Below are 16,476 nucleotides of genomic sequence, written 5' to 3'. Positions count from 1 at the left end.
CTGCTCCAACCAGTTTAAAATCATTTCTTATACTTTAATTATTTAGTTTTTTTTCTTAACTTATTATACATAATCACGTATATATCATGTCTAATCTCATCAAAGTCGATTGGACACCTTTAATTGTTTTGTTTTTGTGTAACAAACAATAGAAAACTCTTAGATTTCAATACGATAACATCATCTCTCTATAAAGTTACTTTTGAATTGGGTAGAGATTGATGTTAAAGGACAAGTTAATGACATTATCAAATAAATGTATTAATCAAATATATGCATGAGAGATAAATTTATTATTACTCCAAGTTAATCATCTATCAATCAATCAAAATTTGTTTGGTATCTCAAAGGGACAGTCTAGCTAATCAAACAACAAAAGTTTTAGGATCAATTCTTTCATATCAATTTGTGTATTGTATAAATTAGACGAATACATGCAAGAACGAAAGGAAGACATTGATATTTTCACATTGAGAAAAGAAAGAATAAAGAGAAATACGAAAAGCATCATCAATCACTGATATTGTCAAGTGGCCTTCATTCCAAAGAGAATCCTTTTCATGCTTTGGAATTTACTTTGAACTGCGTATATATATAATCATCTATCGACTAAACAATGACAAATTTTATTTGTTACACCTATGGTATGCTTTGATGTAGAAACAAGTTCACAGCTGGGAAGATTGTGACTACCTACGTATCAATATATGCTTATAGTTATTGGAGAACAAATTTTAAGCATTTGATTTCTCCACTATATTTATAACCTTCTTGAGATAATTAGATCCAACAATTTAGTCTGTCCAAGGTCATTCTAATCGATTCCCATATGAAAAATGACAGTAAAAGTAGGTATGAATGATAAAAGAAATATATGGAGAAGTAAAGAATGCGAGTGGTGTGATGATTGGAATAATATGGACTAAATAATTGAAGAATGCATTTTCTACACTCGCTTTGTACTGGTTTTCAGGTCATATCCAACATTACTGAAACCCCATTGGCTCTATTTAGCTCGGACATATCCTCTCGCCTTTCTTTGGAATATTTATCATGTGGGCACGGGCCCTTTTTCATACCAAGATCATGATAAGATTCTGAAACCTCTTATTATGATCCCTTCGTTGATCTAGAATTTAGAATCTATTAGTGAAGGTATTATGGTTTCATAAGATTTGATGATGGATAATGTTAACATATTAAACTTTAAACAAATGATAATGAAGGAAGAAGATATTTGTTTTGAAAGATCATTCACAGTAAGATTTTATTTTTGTGCTGAGATGAGGAGTGAGGACCCCTTCATAAGGATAGGTAATCCTAACTCGCTGTCACCCACTAAAAACCTTTGGTTCTTCAAGGAGAAAATATCTTTCAATTCTTAAATAGACAAACTGTCTTTGTTATACAAGAAGAGCTTTCTTTGGATCAGATTGATTACTCTTATTCTAATTTTGGTTCAAACCGTGGCCTTGACAATTCAACCATAATAAGTTTGAAGGGCAATTATTCTGATAAAAATATATAGGTGTTTATTAAATAAAATATCCGGCAGCATTGTCCCTGTCTCTGTCTGGTTCAATGCCCACTGTTGACTGGAATCCACAACGCAATTGCTGAAAAAGAGGCTTTGATTTGCAGCAGAGACACTATTTCACGAGATATCGTTTTCAATATATATGATGAAAAGAAAAATCAATACTTGCCAAAGAATGGCTGAAAAATCATACAAAAGACAACATATTGTTATGATCATGGTCTAAGCTAATTTACGTACACCTCAACTAATTCTTCGGGACTCTGAAACTATTGATTGGGTATGAATTCCAATCACCACTCTTATTAACAGTTGTGGAAATTCAAACTCGGAAGAGCATATTAGATTATTCTCTTATTCTTTTATTATAAGGCTACATAATGGTGGATTCATTAATTTAATTTACTTGGACAAATAATGGATAAAGCAAAGAAAATAGTATTAATATCAATACATGCTTTCAAGGTTTAGGTTTGAAAACTCCAAATCCACTAGTGATGTTAAAGGGTTTACTTTGAATAATTACCTTATCCAAGTTCAATTTAACAAAATCAAAAAGATTTTCTCCTTATTGGAAATGACTAAAATTTAACCATACGCAACCACAAGCCCACATCCCTATATTTGCTCAACAAACCTTGAAGAAATAAATACAATAAATAAAGTGTTTGTTGTTGGAGGGGTTAGTGAGTTAATTTAGTTTGGACCTACCCCAGAAACGTGTCCTGGTTTGTCTACCACAAATCTTTCATATTCAAACTCCTTGGTGAGGCTTCATTATAAATTTTTAAGAAATTTTTCTTTGAATAAGTGACAGATAACTTGATCTGATGTTATTAATATTTTATGACCGACCATTTATTGTATTTAAGTATATGGGAGAAGTTAGAACATAGCCAACAAATGGGGAACAGGTAGCTTGTAGTGATAGGGTGAGTATAAAACAAGTATTTTATGAAGATAAAATTTATAAATTACAATTGTTAGAAGATTACATCATCAACTGAAATTAACTATACTCAATTTTTTATTTAATAAGTGCTCCTAAGTCCTAACCGCCTTCAGGAGATGAAGAATACCCTAAAGACTTAGCCCAAACAATTCATGAACAAGACTGAGCTGAAGCCCCAATCCATATCAATCAAGGCAAAGCTTAAACAAACCCAACCCAGTTCAACTTAAATTGGAGCATAGTCTTGTTTAAACAAGATGAGCTTTGTTGTTTATCTGCTACCAGGTGGGCGGGGATTCAAACACCTAACAAAACTGGCTCAATATCAGACACTCTGGTGGACTAAGGACAATTTAAGAAAAAAAAGGAGTTTATTCTTTACCCATCCGGGGTGGGTTTTGGTCCATTACGTCAAAGATCTTGATGTATCTATTCCGCAAGGAGCCGGGTTAGTTTTACTAAGTACACAACATAATTAACATTTTAAAATGATTATTCTCTTTTTTATTTGCATTAGCTGATAAAATTAAAAAATTATGAAATAAAAGCTTAAAGCACAGCGTTTGAGATCCGTGGCTTCACGGCAGCGTTTCGAAGTTGAGATTGGTGGTGATCTAAGCGGAGAGGGTTTTGAACTTGAAATAGAAGCATATAGGTGATAGATTTTATAGTTAAAAAAGGTTTCACTATGTTGAGTTCAAATAGGAATAACGAAAACTCAAAAAAAAGTTATAATTTTTAAATATATATATATATATATATATATATATCTATAATATAATAATATATATATATATATTTGGTAATTTCAACTTAGAATTTACATATATAATTTTTTTAAATTAATAACAGGGCTTCGGCTTGGTAAGAGTATGAGTGAGGCTTAAATAACACCACTCTTAATGACCTTTTTACAATAAACTCTACCTTTTTGGCCTCATAATAAAAATAGAATGTTGTTATTTGAGTCCCACCTAAAATCTAAAGTAAGTTCCACTATCAGTTTTTTTAAAATTTAAAATATATTGTATACACAAAATTACCAAAAGATACTATTTATATAAATAACTTTTTGGGTGTGTTTGGTTATGGGTAGTAGGAGATTACTAAGGTAATGTTATCTTATATTACTTGATTACCATGTTTGGTTGTTAAGTAAAATAAGATTCGGTAATCTTTTAATACCAATAGTAGTTACTATTGATAATATATGAAGTAATTTAATTACTTCTATTTTCTTAGGAATTTTAAGATTATTTGGTAATATTATTTTTGTTACAATTTTAATCCTTATTAATAAAATTTTAGGACAATAATACCTTTGTTTTAAAAATAATTTACAAAAATATCAATTGACTATTTTATTCTTATATACAAAGTTTTTAGGACATAAATATCCTTGGAATTTAAAAAAAATTACCAAAAGGTGGTGGTCGAATCTAGCCACCATCGCCGGTCGCTGGCCATGGATGGATCTGTGATCCATGGTCGGAAACAGCTAGATTTGGCATTTCACAGTCAGATCTGTGCCCGTGAAAGGCTAGATATTTGGCCATGAAATGACCATCATTTCATAGCCTATATATGGCCTTTTGAGGGCCAAATCTCCATTGTCACCGTCGTTGGCAGTGGTGGCAAGCCACCAACAATGGATTGGGGTGGGTGGGGGTGCTTTTGTTAAGTTTTAAACTTTTTTTATTGCTAGTGTGTTTTAGCTAAATCTGAAATATAGGAGTTAAAAGAAATTATTTAAAAAATAATATTATATTAATATTAAAAAATGAGGGCAATTTAGTAATTTGTATAACATATCTACCAATTTATTCGTCTCAACCAAACATATTAATATAAGAGTATCTCTAAATGATTCTTTATATGACCCAAACTCTTTATTATAAAGAGTCTATCCATAAAAACAAGAGTCCAACATACTCTTTATTTTTAAAATATAAATTAGAGAGTGAGTTTGACTCTCCACATTTAGAGAGTCAAATTTAACTCTATATCCTAATTTTAATTAATAAACTACAAATTCATGTACATTTTATTTATTAATTCTCTCTCACATTAAGTCTCTTTCTTGAAAATAAAGAGCATTTTCATTAAATTTAAAGAGTCTATTGGATTTGAATAAAAATTGTGTTCTTTATATTTAAAAATTAATGAAGATACTCTAACATACTCACCAATTTATTCAAACCAACCAAACACATTTTTCTAAACATTTTCAGTAATCTTTAAGATCCCAATAATATAACATTCTCTAAACCGAACACATCCTTATAGCTTTTGAAACTTTTAAACATCGAGGAATTGTTAAACAAGATTTATTTTTATTTTTTTTAATATTAAACATCACATAAACTTTATAGAACTTTTAAGAAACTCTCCTAGTCCCATGCCCTGCAGCCCGCAATCCTGTTTTCTCTTTAGTGGGGGACATTTTCATAAACATAAAAGTTATGAGCCGTGATGCATGTTAATTCAATAAAAGAGATATATCGATGTTGTTAATTTTAAGTTAAAGATATTTCTTTTAACTTATGTTTTGTATAAATATTAAGGATGGGGAATTTCACATGCTGTTGTTGTATCCCCTGATTTGTTTTTGATAATAACAAACACAAAGTGAAGATGATGCATCAGTAAATAATGAATTAGTTGATAAAAAACATTAATAGGCTGGCATGCATTATCATCTTAAGAGTGAAGACGAAGCTTTTTATTAAAAATAATTGATGAGAAGAATGTCGTTGAATTTGTTTTATCAACAATCATATCATTGCATTTGCATCCAAACTTTCGCTGCCACTTGGAAATTCCTACTTAGTCCCATGCATATGTTATTCAATATGAATGGCTCCAGCCCTTTACGAAAGAAAACAACTTTACCCGATGGATACATGTAACCACCAGCAATTGCTAAGAGAAACATCACGTTAATATTTTTCCTAATTAAAAAAAAAAAAAAAAAATTCTAAGAGAAATTATAGGGCAGGGCAGAAGGTTAATTCCGTCATTAAACTTGCATACCAAACAGAGCCACCGCTGCCAGTTAAGTAAGTGACCTTTCACTTCACTTCTATACTGTTACACAGCTGCGTGGAAGGGATGACCCTCCAAAATCTCTCTCTTGTTACTCTTCTCTGCTTCATTTCATTTCTAATCCGAGTTAACTCGACTCAGCCTCCGTTTTCATGTGACGCAGCAACCCAATCCTACTTATTTTGCCATACCTCACTACCCGTCAGCCAAAGAGCCCGGGACTTGGTATCCAGGCTCACATTAGATGAAAAGATCTCGCAACTCGTTAACTCAGCTCCTGCCATTCCCAGACTCGGTATTCCAGCTTATCAATGGTGGTCTGAGGCACTACACGGTGTAGCAAATGCAGGCCCTGGCATTTTTTTCAATGGAAGCATTAAGGGTGCCACTAGTTTTCCTCAAGTCATCCTCACTGCCGCTTCATTTGATAACTATTTATGGTATCGCATTGGTCAGGTGAAGTCATCAGTATTAAGTTTATCTACTCCACTTTGTAATTTGACTCAACAAAAGTATAAAACTTTATCCTAAAAACCAGTCCTCAACAATATTTGCAGGCGATTGGAACTGAAGCTAGAGCAGTGTACAATGCTGGGCAAGCGATTGGGATGACATTTTGGGCACCAAATATTAATATATTTAGGGATCCAAGATGGGGGAGAGGGCAGGAGACACCTGGCGAGGATCCATTGGTTACTGGAAAGTATGCAGTCTCATATGTGAGAGGCCTTCAGGGAGATACTTTCGAGGGAGGAAAGCTCAAAGGGCATCTTCAAGCTTCAGCTTGTTGTAAGCATTTTACTGCTTATGATTTGGATAGATGGCAGGGCACCACTCGCTACATCTTTGATGCTCGTGTAAGTGAAAACCAATGATCCTGCTTGGACCTTTTTTTTTTTTTTTTGGTTGCTTTATACCCAATTTTGTGCCTTTCTAGAACTTGATTTAAAGATTCTTCCTTGGCATAATTGCTTTAACAAAGTTAATAGATTTTCCATCTCAAAGATCAGATTAGTTGATATCCTAATCAATGTTACTTTTAAGTTTTTTGTTTTCAACAAACCTACTTTATATTAAATTGATAATGAACTGAAAAGCTTTAATCTGCTGTAGGACTTATTTTCATGGACTTTGATTATGGTATAGTTTGAGTAAAGAATAAAAATACCTGTGTAAATTGACTGCTTTAATAGAAGAAAATGGGGGTTGTTCATTCTTTCCTTTTTTACATAAAGATGTCAATTTTGAAATGGAAACGTTCTTGTGCTATGGTTTATCTCGAATTTCTTATTGTTTGCGCTTTTGCGGGTTTAGGTCACTTCTCAAGATTTAGCGGACACATACCAGCCTCCATTCCAGAGCTGTGTAGAGCAAGGTAGAGCAAGTGGAATAATGTGTGCTTACAACAGAGTTAATGGAGTTCCAAGCTGTGCAGATTACAATCTCTTGACCAAAATTGCCAGACGGCAATGGGGCTTTCATGGGTAAAGAAAGTGACTTTGTAAAATGGAATCTGTATTCTAATAATAATAAGGCAATCTACGTTTTCTTAAACATTGAAAAATGATCAGGTACATCACATCGGACTGTGATGCCGTCTCCATTATCCATGATGATCAAGGGTATGCAAAATTACCGGAAGATGCTGTAGTTGCTGTGCTTAAAGCTGGTATGCTGTAGTTTCATGTGATTATGTCCTATGTTTGTAGCATAGACTTTGGGTTTTATGTCGGTTGTCTCTTTGTTGGCTGTGCACATCATCATCAATTAACTCATGGATTTGGATTTAGATGTGGACGATTGTGATCCAATGTGGACCCTCATATTGAGGGTCCATTATGGGCTAACAGCTTGCACTGAAGGCCAGAGTCATGGCTATGGGGTTATGATTTATTAATGGGATCCCCAGTTGTCTGTTTAAATTAAATTCCCTTTTCATGGTTGGACCATTGCTTTATTGCTTTGTTGTCATCATCACTTCTCACCAGCTATGTTTGTGACTATTTCCATCAATTGGATGAGAAATGCTTGCCTTTTTAACTTTTAGTGGCGTGCCATGACCATCATTTTGAGGCTGACTTTGGCTATTTGTAATATAAAAGGCCTGGTTAAAACTGCAACTACTGCTTGCATTTTTATTGAAACAGGAACTTTTCATATGCTTTTGATAGAAACGAGAGACTGCATGTGATTGTTTTTGGAAGTGTAAGTAATGAGTTTGAGATCCTGCCTTTCTAATTGATTGAAATTGTGGTCGCATTAGACATGTTAATTGGTAGTGTAAGACAAAAGGGATGCAAATAGCAATACTAGAATGAAATTAGGGCCAGCCCATTGAGATTCTTCAATATCAACTGATCTTGAGTTCAATGTTCACCAGACTTCCTATTGATTAGATTAATGGAGTTTATACGTTTTGTAATAGACCACCTTAATTACATTACTGGTTGATGTAGAACTGACAGACATTTTTCACTGCCTTAACATAACAATTCTTACAGGCATGGATGTTAATTGTGGAAACTACCTGCAGAAACATACCAAATCAGCTGTACAGCAGAAAAAACTGCCTGAATATGAAATAGATAGAGCCCTTCACAATCTCTTCTCAGTTAGAATGAGGTTAGGACTTTTTAATGGTGATCCGAAGACACAGCCTTTTGGCAATATTGGTGCAGACAATGTCTGCTCTCCTGCTCACCAGGTTCTAGCCCTTCGAGCAGCTCAAGATGGTATTGTCCTATTGAAGAACTCTGGCAAGCGCCTCCCATTGCCAAAATCCAAATCCATCTCCCTTGCTGTTATAGGCCCCAATGCCAATTCTGCTCAAACACTTCTAGGAAACTATGCAGGTCCTCCGTGCAGATCAATCACACCATTGCAAGCATTGCAAAACTATGTCAAAAACACAGTTTATCACCCTGGTTGTGATACAGTGGCATGTTCTTCAGCTTCAATTGACAAGGCAGTGGACATTGCAAAAGGAGTGGATCATGTGGTGTTGATTATGGGATTAGACCAAACTCAAGAGAGAGAGGACCACGATCGCCTGGACTTGCTGCTCCCGGGGAAGCAACAAGAGCTCATCACCAGTGTTGCAAAAGCTGCAAAGAAACCAGTTGTTCTAGTGCTTCTTTGCGGAGGTCCGGTTGACATATCTTTTGCCAAGTCTGACCACAATATTGGAAGCATATTGTGGGCGGGTTATCCTGGTGAGGTTGGAGGCATTGCGCTTGCTGAAATCATCTTTGGTGACCACAACCCAGGTAAATTTATTGAGAATGCTATTAAGAAGCAATAATATTGAATTTGGTTTTACTATTTGATTAACATGATTTGAGCATAACCATCTAAAGCTATTATTATTGTGATTAAAAAGGTGCATATATGTTGCTTTGCAGGAGGAAGATTACCGATAACTTGGTATCCACATGATTTCGTCAAAGTGGCAATGACAGACATGAGAATGCGTTCTGAATCAACTTCAGGCTATCCAGGGCGCACATACCGATTCTACGAAGGCCAAAAAGTTTTTGAATTTGGTTATGGTCTCAGCTATTCTAAGTATTCATACAAGTTCAATTGTGTCACTCGTAAAAAACTTTATTTAAATGCGACGTCAACTTTGAAGATGGTGGAGAATCAAGATGTTGCTGCTTACCAGCCAGTTTCAGAGTTGGGCACTGAATTTTGTGACACCAGGAAGTTCACAGTCACTGTTGGAGTTAAAAATCATGGAGAGATGGCAGGCAAACATCCGGTGTTGCTGTTCGTCAAACATTCAAAGAATAAAAATGGGAGGCCATTGAAACAGTTGGTTGGATTCCAAAGCGTGATTTTGAATGCCAAAGAAAAAGCTGAAATTGATTTTGAGCTAAACCCTTGTCAGCACCTTAGCATGGCTAATGAGGATGGGTTAATGGTGATGGAAGAAGGAACTCATTTCTTGGTTGTTGGAGACGAAGAATACCCTATTAGTATTGTTGTTTAATAAGCAGAACTATTTCTTCAAAACATGAAGCCAATTGCTAGATTGATCTTGTAGATCAGTCCGCCGAAAAAGATCTCTTCGGATACGTAAAGAAACATTTTTCAATTATGTTTTAACAAGAAGACTTCCCTCCTATATTTCGTTATAAACCAGTAAGCATATCGCTTCCTTATTAACATTTAACAGCTAAGTTAAGAAAGAGAACATCCTATTACATGTAGGCGGTGTTAATCATAATGTTATTTGCCAACAAAGAAAGAATAAGAGATGTAAGATGTTCTTTAGGCATCCAATTCCAAATTTTCAAGGTGAGCATTTGAAGCTTCACTTTATTCTAAGCACTTTTACTGCTTATGGATTTGATACTATCCAATCAAATGTGTACCAGTACCACCACTCCTCTAGATTGTTTCTTTCTTTACAATTTTTAGCTTAGGGCTGCAAGATTCCATATTGTCGAAGTGCGGCATGGGTTATAAAATCAGATTGGTGGGAATCTTTTATTGGGTTCTACATTTAAATTACTTTCAGTCTGTGGATGAAATTTAAATGTGTATTGAGCACCTTTATGTCATTAGATTTACCTTTTACCTCTTTTAATACTGAATAATGTTATAACACATAAAAACAATGGAAAGGGTGTGTTTGGTTGGGGCTTGGACTTCCCTTCCCTTTGCCAGCTGTCAGTAAAGTCAGGACTATTCCCACATTAGTGGTAAAGAAGAGAGCTAACAACCGTTATCGCCAATTCCTTTTCAAGAATCCCTTAACATCAACAAGCCTCAAGGCGACATTCCTTACCTTGCCCATGGGCAATAAATTACTTGCTTTACTAATTCTTTTTATAAAGTCTCCATCTATTGGTCCGGGTGACACAGACTCACTTAGAGTCAATAAGGATAAAGTAATATCATTTTATATTATTTGATTATCACGTTTGGTTGTTAAGTAATATAAAATTACAGTAATCTTTCAAAACTAATAGTAGTTACTGTTGATAATATAAGAGTTAATCTGATTACCTCAATTTTTTAAAGTATTTTAAGATTACTTGGTAATTTTATTTTTGTTACAATTTTACCCTTTATTAATAAATTTTAGGACAATAATGCCCTTGGGTTAAAAACAATTTACAAAAATATTAGTCGACTATTTTATCCTTAGATACAAAGTTTTTAGGACATAAATACCCCTAAAATTTATAAAAATTACCCAAGGGTGGTGGTTGTATCTGGCCACCACCGCCAGCCGCTGGTGGGGACGGAATGGTGCACGACAGACCGTATCTGGCTAGAAGTGCACCGCTAAGACTGTTTCCGGTAGACCCATGGCCGAAAACAACAAGACCTGGCTTTTCATAGTCATATCTATGGCCGTGAAAAACGACCGTTTCACGGCCACATCGTTGGCCATGAAACGACAGTCATTTTAAGGCCAAATATCTGGCCTTTCACGGCCAGATCTCCACTGTCGCCACCGCCGGCGGTGGTGGCAGGCTGCCTACAATGGCTTGGGGTGGATGGGGGTGTTTTTGTTAAGTTTTAAACTTTTTTCATTACTAGGGTGTTTTAGCTAAATCTGAAATGTAGGGGTTAAAAAAATATTCAAAAAATAAAAATACTATTATATTAATATTTAAAAAGGAGGGCGATTTAGTAATTTGTATAACATACCTACCAATTTATTTCAACTAACCAAAGACATTTCCTTAAACATTCACAATAATCTTCAAGGTAATCTAATTTTCTATTAATATAACATTCCGGAGGCGTTTGGATCATATAATGTTTTATTATAAACGGATATTATATTAACGGAAAGAAATATCACCTTGAAGATTATTATGAATATTTAGAAAATGTGTTTGGTTGGTTCGTATAAATTAGTGAATAATATGTTTGGTTGGAAGGATAAATAGGTGGGTATGTTATATAGATTACTAAATTGCCCTTATTTTTAAATATTAATATAATAATATTTATTATTATTATTTTTTGAATAATTTCTTTTAGCCCCCTATATTTGAAATTTTGCTAAAACAATCCAGCCATACAATCACCCCCACCCACCCCAAGCCATTGCCGGCAACCAGTCACCACCGCTGACAGTCGACGGAATGACGCACGATTGGCCGTATATGGTCGGCCATGCGCCAAAAAAGCCGGAAATAGCCATGGATCACAAATCCATGCCGAAAAAATTGCCAGATCTATAGCCATTTCATGACCAGATCTATAGCTGTTTCATGGCAACATCTTTAGCCGTGAAACGACCATAGAGAAAAGGCCTTACCAGCACACGATCGGCCAAATCTTGCTGGTGAGGCCTAAATTAAAGAACAAAAGAAGAACCTGTTTTAACAAAATTGCTAAGTTTTATATGATTCAAGTCATAAGTAGAGTTTTGATACCTGGCCCGGCTCGGCCGGTTCAACCGAGACTCGAGGCCTTTGTTGGACGGGTTATCACTTTCAACTATTCACCCTAAACCCTAGAATTATGGATGGCAATATATGATGACAATTATGTTGGGGCTTTTGGATAGAGAGTGTCGATGAGTCCAAATGTGATGAAGGGAGTGATTTCCAGTGAGTGAATCGACTGGAAAAGGCAAAAGTCAATCGGACAAAACAACGACCTGTCGCTTACGATTGGCAGAGCAAATGAGGGAGAGATGATATGGGTTTTGATTAGGAGGTTGAGGAGAGTGGTTTCGTCGCTGAAAACAGGCCCTATTTGGTTTGATTGTCGATGTCGGCGATGATGTTTGAGGTGTTTTAGCAAGATTTAAAACTTGTAAGAACTTATATGTCATTTTTACGAGTATTTTTATTGAATTTCAAACCTCTGGACATCGATTTGACCAGTGGGTCAAACCGATTCAACCGATCAACCAGATTTGCTGGGTTTCATCCCAGGTTGGTTATTAAAACATTGGTCATAAGCACAAAGTTGGAAGAACTTACCTGAGGAACTTTCGCAGGTATCATTCTAGTGTCTACAGTGATTGCATTGGAACTTGAAATCGAATAGGTCCTTCCAGTCACCAAACATCTCATTCCCTAGATCGGTATCATTCTAGTTTCTAGATAATGGATATGTCCACCTCCAGAACTACAATCAACACATTCAATATCCATGTAATGGTAAATTAACATCTTTCTTCTGAGTTCTGATACTCCTTTTTTATTTTAGGGGGCGTACAGAGGGAGTTAAGATGGAACCTGGTTTGATTTTTCAACAAGGGGATAAAATAATGTTGCTTTTGGAAAAACATGGAACAGACAGTATGGAAGAAGGAAGGTCATTCAACAGGCAAATAATATATTTGTCCAGTTATGAAAATGAAAAAAGATTTATCATCTGAGAAAAAAAAAAAAAAAATTAATGCACAAAAAGAGATGAATTGGTGTCATATTTGAATTAGTCATTTAAACTTCGCCATTGAGGTATATTTGCTACAAGTACAAATGACGATAACAGAACCAGAACAGAAGCATAGGCTAATAGTATATGAGATTCCCTAGCAAGAGAGCAATAGGTAACACTTACTCCTCTTCTATTCCCATGGAAGGTGGCAACAACAAAACCTGGGTCATCCCTTGCCTTCCATGTCATGGCTGAAACAGTTACTTCACGAGTTCCATCTGGGTGAGTGTGATCACAAAATTCATGGGTGTGTGCACTGAAAATGATGCTGCAAACAGAAATAAAAGAGGCAATGTATCAGCTTACTGGAGAAATAGGTGAAAAGTCAGGTTATCAAGGAATGTCCACTGTTGAACTATTAGTTTCCCCAATTGAGGTTTTACTGAAATTTTGTTGTTAGTCTCACAACATAAATATGCAAGGTCAGTGGCTGAGAAAACACTTAATCCACCCTTATTCTACAAACCCTATTCTTCTTTATTCTTCCCTATTCGTAAGCTTATCACAATATATTAAGTTTTTACTTGAATAAATTAATACTCTTAACACACAACATCAAAACAAAAAGGAGAATTAAGGGTACAATAATTGTGGATCAATGTATCAACAACGGACTTTTCTTTTGGTACCCTGGAATTAGTGGGGAATGGAAAGGGCTCTTCACATGCCCAATTTGCACACCAAGGTTATATGTTTCTTTGGAATGCATATTCAGCAACTTGATTTGCCTTTATGGAGAGAAGGCTTCTAACCTCCCAACTGGGTTCTACGACTTGGTAAACGATCAAGATGCAAGGACAAATCCCATAAAGTTGCATTTCAGACAAGTCAGTGTCAGTTTCGAGGACCAAGTTTGTATGCCAATTCAGCCTATACATCAAATTCCTGAAGGGCCATCATTCACTTTAGGTGAATGGTTATAGACTCTTCCTTACTTGGGTGCAGTTTTATTTGGCAAAGACGCACTATAAATCTAAATTAAAATAAAATAAAAAGAAACATCAGAGACAAGATCTTGAAGGTCCACCCAGTAATTAAAATCCATTTTCAAAATTAGCCTTGAATTTTGAGTTCTCAATATATGAAATGGAAAAACTCATAGCCTAAGCAACAAACAATGCAAGCATCTCCTCGAAAAGATGGTCAGTTAAAGAATAGCACAAAAAATGCCATTAAGAGCAACTAGATTGAAAATAGGCACTCCCAACAAAACTAGGAAGAAAGCACGTTGCAGATTAAAGAAAAAGGAGTTACCTTGGCTTGATAGATTGGAAAATGTATTCGGTAGCATTGGGGGGAACTGTGTGCGATAAATCATAAGGCCCAGGCCCTAAGAACCCCCTAAAATATAAAAAATTCAATACGGGTTAAGTACCAACAACAAGCAGCATGAGCAATAAAAAGCAAGTTCAACATGTAATAAAAAACATGGACCGGATATAAATTTGGTATTGCAACTGGAAAGATGAATTAATACCACAGGCAAATTACTGGATACAGGATTGATTTTTCCCAGGGCTCATTGGTTCCTATTTCCTACGATTTTCCTCTATGAAGGAAAATAATGACAAATAAAACAGTAAAACATGGCCTAGAACTAATCTGACCTTTAGTATTGAACCTGAAGACAGTGCATCTAATAGCATGCTTTCAGCTCCCAATGCAAAGATACATCCTTTACTGTTTTATATACAACTCTTGTGAATTATATGTTCGAAAACAAGATTATTTACATATTTGCTATAAAGGAAAACAATATTTTATAATGGTAACTGTTGATGAAAGTGATAGACCTACCTGCTCTCACGGGTATTTGAACTCTCCGGTGAACACTTGCTGTCATCTCTCCTGTCCAAGGGAAAATGGAGTAACAGCACAGGACCAGAACCGGATGGCATATCATTTTCTCTCCCAGCAAAGTCATTGTATGTCTCACTGAATTTACCAGAATAATTAATTGCTTCAGCAGTGCCTTCTTCATCCATTCTTGGATCTATTCTCTCCCTCTCTATGACCTTTTCAACACTAAACCTTAGTTTATTGTTACCACAGAGAAGTGCTACAGCATTTAGCGAAACAAAGCTGACATTTCTAATTTCAAATGCACCACAACCGGCTGAATCCAAACCAGGCAAATTCCCAGCTATCCAATTAACAGACTTTGGATTAAGCCCACTGCATTCTCCTACATCCCTATCACCCAAAGTAACATGAAAAGGAAGGCCAAGAAAGGGTCCCAACATTTGATCAAATTGATTGAACACTGGTAACCAATGACTTCTCGTCAATTCTGACCCTTTGGCAGAAACATCTCCCAATACTAGTAGCATATCAGGGTTCACACTGTGAAAAGATTTCTGCATCACATGTATGAACAAACATAAAGAATATAAATGCATTCTTTCACACAGTTAACTTAAAAAAGATCCAGCAGAAACTAGAAAGCAATGCAAACCAAAATGTAATTCGAACAAGATTGACCACATGTCTTGAAATTAACGCTACTTCAAAACCATTTTATCGAAAGATTTTCCCATTTAAAACAGCAGACTTTTACTCATGTATCAAAATTGAAATATATATAACGCTTTACCCTGAAGAATTTGGCCATGTAATAATCTCTAAAATAACGGTTCAAATAACCAGCTTCGGACCCCAACAATAACAAATTACCAACAAGCATTACTTTCAACTCCTCGGTGCCCCGACCCAATTCGTTTTCATGGGGATCAGGTCCAGGTATGATTTTGCAAGAGGGAGTTGAAACCCACTCTTCGTACATAATCAGAGACGAGACTATGATAAGAGGCAACAGAGAACTCCAAGCAATTGCCCCCATCTTCGTTGTTTCTGTTCAGGACACGTGGCTGGAATCTAGGGTTCGCCATTTTAATGTCCTGACATTGCAAGTGTAGTAGGAATTAACGGAAGACTTCTGTTCAGTATGATCTAGTTAGGTTTCTGTTACGGTTAGTAAAGTCGGTTTTGGGTTTCGTGCTGTGAGGTTGCATCCAGTTCGTGCGTTTAATTTCTGCTGATTCGCCACGTCAGCAGTTTAATTTTGTATAAGAATGATTGTATTGGACGTAAGACCTATGGAACGAAAGCCCATTATTCAAAGTCTACATTCAGTTCTGAAGGACTTACTGCCTTAAATAAGATTTGTCAAAAAATGATTATTAATTACGAAGAATCAAACAATATTTAATATTTTTCAAGTTTTTTTTTTTTTTTTAAATACTGGTGAGTTTAAAATACGACATTGAATGAGAAAGGATGAATAGTGACAATTTGAAAATTAGGAGATTAGTTTTTGTGCATGAAAATGTTGGATGCTCTATTCTGTACATTTCAGGCACTAATTTGTAAAGCTGACGATTGGTTGGCAATTCGCATTGGCTTTTTGTAATTGATAAAAGTTTGCTATTTGGGAAAAGCTACAATAAGTGAAGGTCATCGTCATCCTTCACTAGTGTTTTTCGCCAACCTCAAGTTAAACCATTGGCGCTATAATTATATAATA

At 35.5% G+C, this 16,476-nt stretch overlaps 2 protein-coding genes across 2 annotated transcripts; one reads left to right on the top strand and one right to left on the bottom strand.

Annotated features, from left to right (window-relative positions):
* The first annotated feature begins 5,562 nt into the window (after positions 1 to 5,562).
* LOC116131538 (probable beta-D-xylosidase 7) lies at positions 5,563 to 9,643 on the top strand. Its single transcript, XM_031417186.1, has 6 exons — positions 5,563 to 5,990; positions 6,092 to 6,391; positions 6,849 to 7,018; positions 7,106 to 7,203; positions 8,036 to 8,800; positions 8,936 to 9,643. Exons 1-6 carry the CDS (start codon positions 5,601 to 5,603, stop codon positions 9,523 to 9,525), a joined length of 2,313 nt encoding a protein of 770 aa, XP_031273046.1. The 5' UTR covers positions 5,563 to 5,600; the 3' UTR covers positions 9,526 to 9,643.
* Positions 9,644 to 12,918: 3,275 nt separating this feature from the next.
* Positions 12,919 to 15,943, bottom strand: LOC116131556 (metallophosphoesterase 1-like). The gene is made up of 4 exons (XM_031417208.1): positions 15,547 to 15,943; positions 14,751 to 15,310; positions 14,208 to 14,294; positions 12,919 to 13,221 (listed from the first exon to the last, which is right to left on the bottom strand). Exons 1-4 carry the CDS (start codon positions 15,790 to 15,792, stop codon positions 12,948 to 12,950), a joined length of 1,167 nt encoding a protein of 388 aa, XP_031273068.1. The 5' UTR covers positions 15,793 to 15,943; the 3' UTR covers positions 12,919 to 12,947.
* Between the last annotated feature and the right edge of the window lie 533 nt (positions 15,944 to 16,476).

The sequence above is a fragment of the Pistacia vera genome, unplaced genomic scaffold (assembly GCF_008641045.1).
Source record: "Pistacia vera cultivar Batoury unplaced genomic scaffold, PisVer_v2 Contig234, whole genome shotgun sequence".
In the NCBI taxonomy this organism is placed as follows: Eukaryota; Viridiplantae; Streptophyta; class Magnoliopsida; order Sapindales; family Anacardiaceae; genus Pistacia; species Pistacia vera.
Note: the sequence above shows the minus strand (reverse complement) of the source record. Positions and strands in the feature narration are given on the sequence as shown.